Source organism: Octodon degus, unplaced genomic scaffold, assembly GCF_000260255.1.
Source record: "Octodon degus isolate 3935 unplaced genomic scaffold, OctDeg1.0 scaffold00094, whole genome shotgun sequence".
Classification (NCBI taxonomy): Eukaryota; Metazoa; Chordata; class Mammalia; order Rodentia; family Octodontidae; genus Octodon; species Octodon degus.
In genome coordinates this window covers 10,039,850-10,048,731 of record NW_004524670.1, presented here as the reverse complement: position 1 = coordinate 10,048,731, position 8,882 = coordinate 10,039,850, and the positions used below count along the sequence as shown (strand labels likewise).

General features: G+C 49.1%; 1 protein-coding gene across 1 annotated transcript; it reads right to left on the bottom strand.

The window, feature by feature from the left end:
• Window positions 1-4,615: 4,615 nt before the first annotated feature.
• Window positions 4,616-5,906, bottom strand: LOC101568456 (COP9 signalosome complex subunit 5). The gene has a single exon (XM_004638084.2). The coding sequence runs from the start codon at window positions 5,770-5,772 to the stop codon at window positions 4,768-4,770; it is 1,005 nt and encodes a 334-aa protein (XP_004638141.1). The 5' UTR covers window positions 5,773-5,906; the 3' UTR covers window positions 4,616-4,767.
• Window positions 5,907-8,882: the final 2,976 nt, after the last annotated feature.

The window sequence follows — 8,882 nt, the reverse complement described above, 5'->3', positions numbered from 1 at the left end:
ACTACTAGATCGGACTCATAGTGATCCACCTGTTTACAGCCTCCCAGAGCTGGAATTACAGGCGTGCACCACCATGCCCAGTCTCAATTGCCATCTCAGTGTGCTCTGGGGGCAGGGTCAGCATGGCAAACCCAGGGATCAAACCCCCGCCCCTGTAACCTGCTTGCAGGTGCTTTAATCCACTGAGCTTTTCAGCTGGCCCATTTCTAACAATATTATAGAACTTGCTCAAGGTGCCAAGCAAGTTGTAAAGGTAAAAGCAAATTCACATAACCATGCCCCAAAGTCTAACGTTTTAATTAAACTATTTCTTTCTGGTTCTCCCCCTCACCATTTATTCTATATCACTGCAGTAGGAAAATCCCCTTCAGATATTTTGTAATTGAAATTGCCAGTGATCAAATTGGTGCTTCTTCACAGAGGCCAGAGAGAACCTACAAATGCCTCCCCTCTTTGCTAAAGCCCAGCCTTCAAGGCACTGGTTAACCCTCCCTGTACCTTCATAGTAGCATCTTTTTAGGCTGCCAGTTTGTGGTAACTCACTTTCAGAATTTCTGTCTGCCTATAAATCCTGCCAGCTTTTCACCTATGACAATGCTTTTCCCATAGCTAATGAATAACATGATTTCTTGGTGCAGTATAACTCATTAGTCCATTTCTTGGCCTTGGGTTCTTGGCAATTACATTAAGTTTTTCCGGTCAGCTCCCATCAGGAAAGGTGGTACATTCACCCACCATGTGAGAACGATCCTTTGGTCTCCTCTTTTCTGTTCACTGATGATTTCCCCAGCCTGGCTGGGTTGGAATCCACCTCCTGAATTCTCAGAATCTAGGATCATGAACAAGACTTGGTAACAGGCTGGTCCCTTGCCTTGGCTAAGCATTAGGAGCAGGAAGACAATACTGGTCCCGGGGAAGCTGTGGCTCCCGCACATCCAAATACCAGGCGTGTTCAATGAAAACCTGGGGTGCTCCGGGAGTCGGTATCAGCCCTGGACTCAGATTTCCTTCTTTTTCATTTTAAGTTCCCTACTATAGATCAAGAATGCCAGACTTTTCAGAGCTTTCATGACAGACTAGGCTGTGGCTTGCCCTGCGTTCACCATCACTGGTAGAGATAGTGCAGTTGGGGCTACAGGACCCTTCTCTCCAGGTTCCTGAACCTGGGCAATTCCTGGGGCTGATCCCTGAACTTTGCCCTAAAGTCTACTACTGGGAGCTAGTGATAAGCGTTACAAAGACTCCTGAGAGGGGCTGGGGAGATGGCTCAGTAGAATAAGCACAAGGGCCTGAGTTCAATCCCCAGTTCTGAAAAGAAAAACAAACAAACAAACAAAAAACAAAGACCTCTGAGCTTGCCTGGAAACTTCCAAAATCTCAAACTTGGACCCCTATGTGCCAGATCTGTTGACATGGCCTGCAATAACTTTTCTTCATTTTTTTTTTTTTTTTTTCAGAAGTGGGGATTGAACTCAGGCCCTTGTGCTTGCCAGGGAAGTGCTTATTCTACTGAGCCATCTTCCCAGCCCCCTTTTCTTCACTTTGAGCTCATTAAAAGCTCATGCATATAGACTTGCATCTCATCCAGCCAAATGTAACAGAGTGAAAGGTCATATGCAATGGCTATAGCTGTCAGCCTTGGTCTTAAGTGAAGAAGCCCTGTGAGGATCACAGAAAACTCAGAGATGACAGAAGGAAATCTTCAGAGTAAGATCAGGAAAGGCCAGAGTAAGCCTCTTCTGAAAAACCTCACTGTGTATTTAGCCACATATGAAAAGTATAAACAAAGAGTGTTTCTGAGATACTTACAATGTTTCAGGTTGGAGTTGTAGTGTTAGAGCACTTGGCTAGCATGTGTGGGGTCCTGAGTTCAATTCCCAGCACCTCAAAAAACAATTCACTGTTGGGTATGGTGGCACACACCTATAATCCCAGTACTCAGGAGGCTGAGGCAGGAGTTTGAGTTTGAGGCAAGCCTGGGCTACAAAGAGAGCTCCAGGCCAGCCTGAACTACATAGCAAGACCCTGTTTCAAAAAGATAAAACAAAACCAGAATGATTCTAAGTATGATTTGTGGTCAGCAGTGGAATTCCAACAAATCTCCTGCATGGTCACTGGGAGCCTCTCAAGCGTGTTTTGTGGGCCAGCAGCACCGGCATCACCTGGCAATGCACAAGAGATGCAAATCTTCTGGTCCCACCTGACCTACAGACTGCAGCCCTCCAGGTGCAGCCTGGGAGCCCTCTGCTGCTCCACCCTGAGGGAGGCTGACCCTCCAGTCTGCTAAGCACCACGAGGGTTTGCCAGCTGAGGATGGCCCAGAGGGTGTGACTAGCTAGCATCCCAGTCTACCCACTGAGAGATGAAGAGCCTCTCCTGGACACTGAATGCCTGCTGCTGGCCACACTATGTCTGGGACAAAGAGGACAGGATAAAGCATCACCCACTTTATTTCTGAGAAGGGCAGGCAATGGCATTTGAACACACTGAGCAAGCAGACTCGGGAGAAGTGCCTTGGTTGCTTGAGGTGGCCGCTGTGCAACGCCACAGACTGCGCGGCTTATCGACAGCGCAAATAGACGTTGCCCGGGATGGGAGGCTGGGATGCCTGCAGCTGCCCCCAAACCAGAAGCATCTCATCAACCCAGTTGCTGCTACTAAATATTACTAGCGGGCTGGTAGTCCCTTTCTCGAAACTACTTGTGCCACCCTGGTTAAGACATCATTTATCTTCAGTTAACGCATTCCATAGCTCCAGGCAGCTCTGGAGAGAAGCATGCAGTCGGTGCAGGCCAGCTGTGCTGAGCCCGAGCTAAACCGCATGGTCAGCAGAGGCAGCAGCCACAGGACTCCTCCTCATCAGCTTGCGGGGCTTACACCTCCGAGGTGGGGTCGCAAGAACAAGGATAAGCATCAGGAGGCCACGAGGCTCAGAGGTGAGACACAGGCCACAGGGCCACGGGGCACAGGCACACACTCAATTAATCCGTACCCTTGTGTGCTTGTCCTTGTGGGATTCACACTCCCCTGTGATCCCATTAAGCTTGCCAACACTACTCCTGCGGGTGGCCGGGCGGGATTGCTGGCTTGTATTCCAGTGCTGTCCAGGAAGTGTGTGCTGTCCTTTAAGCTCGGTTAAGGAGACCCAGTGACTGGAGCCCTCTGTGTTTACAGTAAATGACTTTACTGCATCCAGTTTCCTGAGACTGGGCCATGCCCAGGGCACCAAGGTGTATGGTGGCCCAATAACACAACGGAAAGCTTCAATCTCTAGTTCAAGCTTTGCCCTCGCGCAGGCTTCCCGTGGACTTCACCTGAAAGAGAAATGTCCATCTTTTTCTATTCCCTGAATTAATTATGAAGTCTCTTTCGTCGAGCATCTAGCTTTTCCCCATCCAACAGGAAAGGAGCATCTTGTTTTGGGATAATTCTGCAGTGTGTGTGTGAACAGCAGGAGGCAAGGAAACAGACCCCGCAGGCTGGCAAGCGGGAGCGATGTTTAGGGTAGACCAGCTGTTTAGAGCAGACTAGACGCCAGAACGCGCGTCCATGGCTCCCAGGGAGGCAGCTGCGAGGAGCCGGGATGGTGGTGCGGAGCCGAGGGGCTGGTTTTAGTAGTCGTGATTCCCCCGCTGCAGGGTAGAAGGCCTGATTTCATCTGTCCGCAGTGCCGACTCCCTGCTTGGTGCTGGTCTGTGCTAAAGACAGGCTTCCCTCGTCCGTGAGAGAGCAGGGCCGGCCAGGAGCAGAGGTCACTTCAAGTCGATGAGAAGAACGCGTGGGGCGTCAGAGCCCAGGCCTTGCGGTCCCTTTCACCGCTGGTTTAACCTGGAGCAAGTCACTCAAATTCTCACGGGGCGAGTGTCTTCATTTGTAGCAGGAAGACAGTACTGAGAGTGTACCTCTCAGAGGAGTGTTGGGAGAAGTGAATGAAGTGATCCGAGTGAAGTGCTCGCCACGAAGCCTTATTCGGAGCCTCCTCTGAACAGTACGAAGGCTCCCTTGCTGTCCAGACCACCGAGGTGTTTTCCACCGATATATAAGTGAAGAACCGCGTTCGTCCAGAAGGGAGCAAGTGCACGTGGTGTTTTTTTTTGTTTTGGTTTGGTTTTTTTGTTTTGTTTTGTTTTGGTACCAGGAATCGAACTCAGGACTTTGCACTAGGCGCTTAGGCCACTGAGCTATATCCCTGGCCCCCTAGCTGGTGTTTTGGAAGCTGCTGTCTGTAGAGCTCCCTGGATTTTTGTCTAGGGAAGGGTGAGAGAAGTCCTCTCAAACCGCTAGATGGAGGCTGATGGTTGTGCAAACTTTTACTTTGGGAACTACTGCCACCTTGTGGCGATGTTTCATGCTTGCACGCAATGTTGAGCATCTCGAGGTGAACTGGAAATATTCCAGGCAGGCGGGAGGGGAACTAAGGTGCTTTCTGCAGCCTTCAGGCACGTCCTGGGAAGTTCCTTCCAAAATTTCCCTTGCGGGCTCCTGGTTCCTCGGGATTCTCCACCAGCGAGTTCTGACTTTTACTAAATATCTCTTGGATGACTCGTGTTCAGAAGAACATAGAATTCTATGTGAGGCCACCAGTGGCAGGAAATAGGAGACTTTTTTTTTTTTCCATTTTATGGTTTTATTATATGATGTTAATATTCAGGACACTTCAGAGCACCTTATACTTCTAATCAGGTTTTTGGTAACTGGTTTTTAAAAGTGTTACTTGAATATTTTTCACATACCAGCTTTCAGCCAAAAGCACTACTCAGGGACTGTTTAAGCGATGTTAATTTGATTAAATAGTTTATCCTTAATAATCTGAGACATCAGTCCATGGATGGCTTCTATGGTGGTTTTACAGCTGTCTCTTGTAGCTTTGGCAAGTTTGTCTTCTGACTTTTGGTCATGTGTTTCTAAACCCAACATGAAACTTCCTCGGCCCAGTTGGGCTTCTGACTGTTCTAACTTTTCAGATAAATCAAACACTTGACCAGTGGTATAGTCTGCATTAGTAAGTAAGCTAGAGGAACTCAGCGTATTCACCCAGTATTTATTCCATAACAGCTCAAGTAATTTTCGATCCAAAGATGACTTGAAATATGAGACTTCTAAGGCATAGTATTGTTTACAATGTACACCAAAATCTTCTATTTTATTTAGTGGGATAGTTTGATATTCAGAAGGTCCTTCATCAGGAGGTTTATAGCCCTTTGGGTATGTCCTAAAAGCTCCAAGATTCACTTTCCCTGCAGATATTGTTCTTGTTGGATCAATCACAACTGCTGCAAAAGGTTCCTGGAACTGCTGGTTCAACATCTGTGTGCAGACATCAATCCCAGAAAGCCTACCGCCATACCCAGGGTGGCTGTGATACCAGCCAATTGCATTCTCAAGGCGGCCAACCTGTTTGGCATTTTCTATGTATGCGGCCATGTACTCATATGCAGCAGCTTGAGCATTTACTCGGGTTTCAGTGCCCTCTACAGGCAGAGCAAAACTGTCCATAATGATCATGGTTTCACCATCCACCTTTCCAAGCATCAAACCCATCACTTCCAGGTTGCCTCCTGATCTGGCATGCATCACCATTTTCAACAGAGCCAGTGCTGAGATTTTACAGTACTTAAAGTAATGGTGATCCTTAGTCCAGGGCTTCGCTGCCAGGATTTCTTGCTGCTGTTTTTTGTCGTATTTGTAGATTTCAATGATACTTTGGGCTTCCTGCGTGTTGTTGGCCAATTCCCAGGTTTTCTGAGCCATACCGCTCCCGGACGCCACCATCGAGGAATTGGAGAAACTGTCACCTTAACCAACCAAAACGCAACTTTACTTCGCTAGGTCTTGGGACGTGGGCCTCGGACCTTCCTCACTACTGATGCAAACTCTTCTAGATTCCGTAGGCAGCCATGACACCTAGGAGACTATTTTTAAAACCCTCCACCCGTAATATGCATTCAGTGTGACCAGGGCTGCAAACACCAGAGGTGGTCAGTGCTACTCAAAGCCTTCTGCGTATTAGTCGCCTGGGATATACCTGTTAAGGTCTAGCCCCAGCCCAAGGTCAACTGACACAAATTGCAAAGCTCTGCTGGGAATTCTAATATAGAGCCAGAATTGAGATCAGTTAAGAATTTGCATCTCTTCAACCTGTCTGGGGAAGGGGTGGTTTGAGATGGCCTTGCTGTGTAATTCAGGCTGACCTTGAACTCATTATGTAGATCCAGGCTGGCCTTGAACTTGCAGCAATCCTCCTGTCTCAGCCGCACTGGTGCTAAGATTATAGGCATACACTACCACACGCACTACCTGGCAAGATATTCACATTATTACCACACACAGGTGTGGGCTCTTGCATACTAGTGAATAGAAGTCACTCAGTTGAGAAGGAGGGTGATGGGAGAGAAAGAATGGGGAGGGGTCCGCTTGTGCACACACAGGGGCTGCAGCTTCCTTACCCTGCCCGGTAAGGCCAGGCCTGCCGCACACAGGCATATGCAGACTGGAGGACAGGCATGGGTGTGCAGGTGGGGTGAGGGCTCCAGGACCGTGCCCCTGGGCTGGACCAGCCTCTGTAAGTTTAGCAACATGATTTACCTTGCAGCGTTTCAGGCAGACGCATCTGCTTGGGAATGTCTGAGACCTCCCCTGTGCTCCAGCCTACAAGGGAAAGCACACAGCTGGGTGGGCGGCAGCAGCCTCCAGGAAGCTTGCATTACTCATCCAGGGTACAGAAGAAGAGCAAGGGGGATGGAGGACCCCAGCCCCTACACTCTGATGATGGGGTGTTACATGCATGGAACTGGACACACTGCACCTTGTCTGCCTGTACTGTTTCTCCATGTTTATTTCGTGTTGTGACCCCGCTAGGAAAAGCTGCAGTCTGGTAGATAAAATCATGGAGTTTTAACAGTGCCTTTCACTGTGCTTCCTGAATGGTGTGATCGGCTTTGCTGCACTGGACTTGGGCCCGAGCTGGAGGTGTTAAACCTTCGCTGGATACTTGTGGCGGTGGTTGCTATGGTGACAAAACCACCCTTGTCCATGCTGCGTGGCATCAACTTTCCTTTGGGATTCATTCACGTGGAATAGGGTGGCCCATGTAGAGTGAATCCTTGTCTCAGCCCCCTCATCTTAGCAGACAGGTCACATTCTCGTTTGTGGAACTCTCACTCAAGACCTCAGTCATTTAGCCAGTGAGAGAAGTATTCCTGAGCCCTGTAGTGAGTGTATACAAGTGACAATGGCAGGGAGCCAGTCCTGTCGCTTGAAGCTGCTTTTCCCATGAAGTTTCCTTGTCTTCTGACTGACAGCACCAGGCAAAACGAAGACACCATGGTGGTTTCTCTGCACTGCCCTCGCTGTGGGGCATCGTATCTCAGGTGCGGGAGCCGAGTCCCAGAGAGGGTGCACCTCTACACGCGCTGCTTTTTTCTTGTCATTCACACATAGATATGAACTGATCGTTGTTTCATTGTTATTTAAAGAAGGTGGGTTATTGCTTTCCGGAATTTTCCACCAAATATCTCCATGCCATGGTTACCCATGGGTAACTGAGTCCAAGGCAAACCAAACAGTTGACCAAAGACTGTTATTTTTGTGGGGGTGGAATTTGCTACAGCATCCAGCTGGGATAGTGTGTGTTGTGGAGGGTCCATACGATATGGCTCTGTGTCTACAGATGCTCCGTGGCTTCCTTCAGCCTCCTTTGCCTATCTGCGATGAGAGCTGCAGGAGAATCCTTTTCTCTGGAAGATGATGTGGTTCTCCACAGCCATCCCCTTGCTAGGCACCAGGGTCACTTGTGCGCTGAGAGACGCAGTGCACTACTGAACTGAAGATCTCCTTGCCTTGGTCTTTGAGGAAACCCTTAACCCCTCCCCCACTGTATCCCCACCCTAGCCCATGCCCCACCCCTACTGTCCCCAAGAAAAAAAACTTTTCACCATAAGCCAGTTGACTGAAAGATGGGGGAGCTTCTATCCCTAAATAGCCATCTAGCCAGGACGATGATTCAGAGGCAGTTTCTGCAGAACGTGGGTGATCTCCTGTAGGTGAATGCTTTCTCACAAGAGGAGGTTTGTGGTCAAAGGATGTATATCTTATCGTGTGTGTGTGTGTGTGTGTGTGTGTGTGTGTGTTACTGAGAATCTAACTCAGGACCTGGCATTTGCCTGGCAGGCACTGTGCACTGAGCTATCTCCCTAGCCCTGCACATCTTGTCTTAATTCCCTGGTCACGAGACACTTCCCAGTTTTGTAAATCTCAAGAACAGTAATCAATATTTCTTCAGCCTATTCTCACCATTGATTACTTTGCCCTGAGGCAGCGGAAAGGCTGAGGGGGACAGCTGCTCCACCACCCTCTTGCTGATCACCAAGTACAGTATCAAAGAAAACCTCCTTCCCCTGCTTACTGGGAGGAAAAGGACGGCATGAAGTTTCTAGGGAGGCAGGCACAAGACCAGGTCTCAGTGCCTGGCTCCAAATAAATTATGTTCTTCATGTTCCAAACTTACCGCTATTACTCCGTAGGAGAAAAACTTCTCCCACAGTTAAATGACTCCGCTGCTCTTGTCCCTGAAGTCTGGATGTACTTGGGTATTAATTTTCTCTCTCATTTTCTTCTGCTGCTTAGATCATCAGAGAAGCCTCCTTTAACAGTGTAGTGAAGCTGGGTGTGGTGGCATATATCTGTAACCCCAGCACAGGGGAGGCTGAGGCAAGAGGATCGTTGGGAGTTCAAGACCAGCCTGGGCTACACAGTGAGCTCAAGGCCAGCCTGAACTGCATAGTGAGACTCTTGTCTCAAAAAGACAGAAAAGGGCGCATGCGCCGCGCCGGGGCGGAAGCGCGGCGGGCGAGACGTGCGTGTGGGCTGCGGCGCGTGCGCCG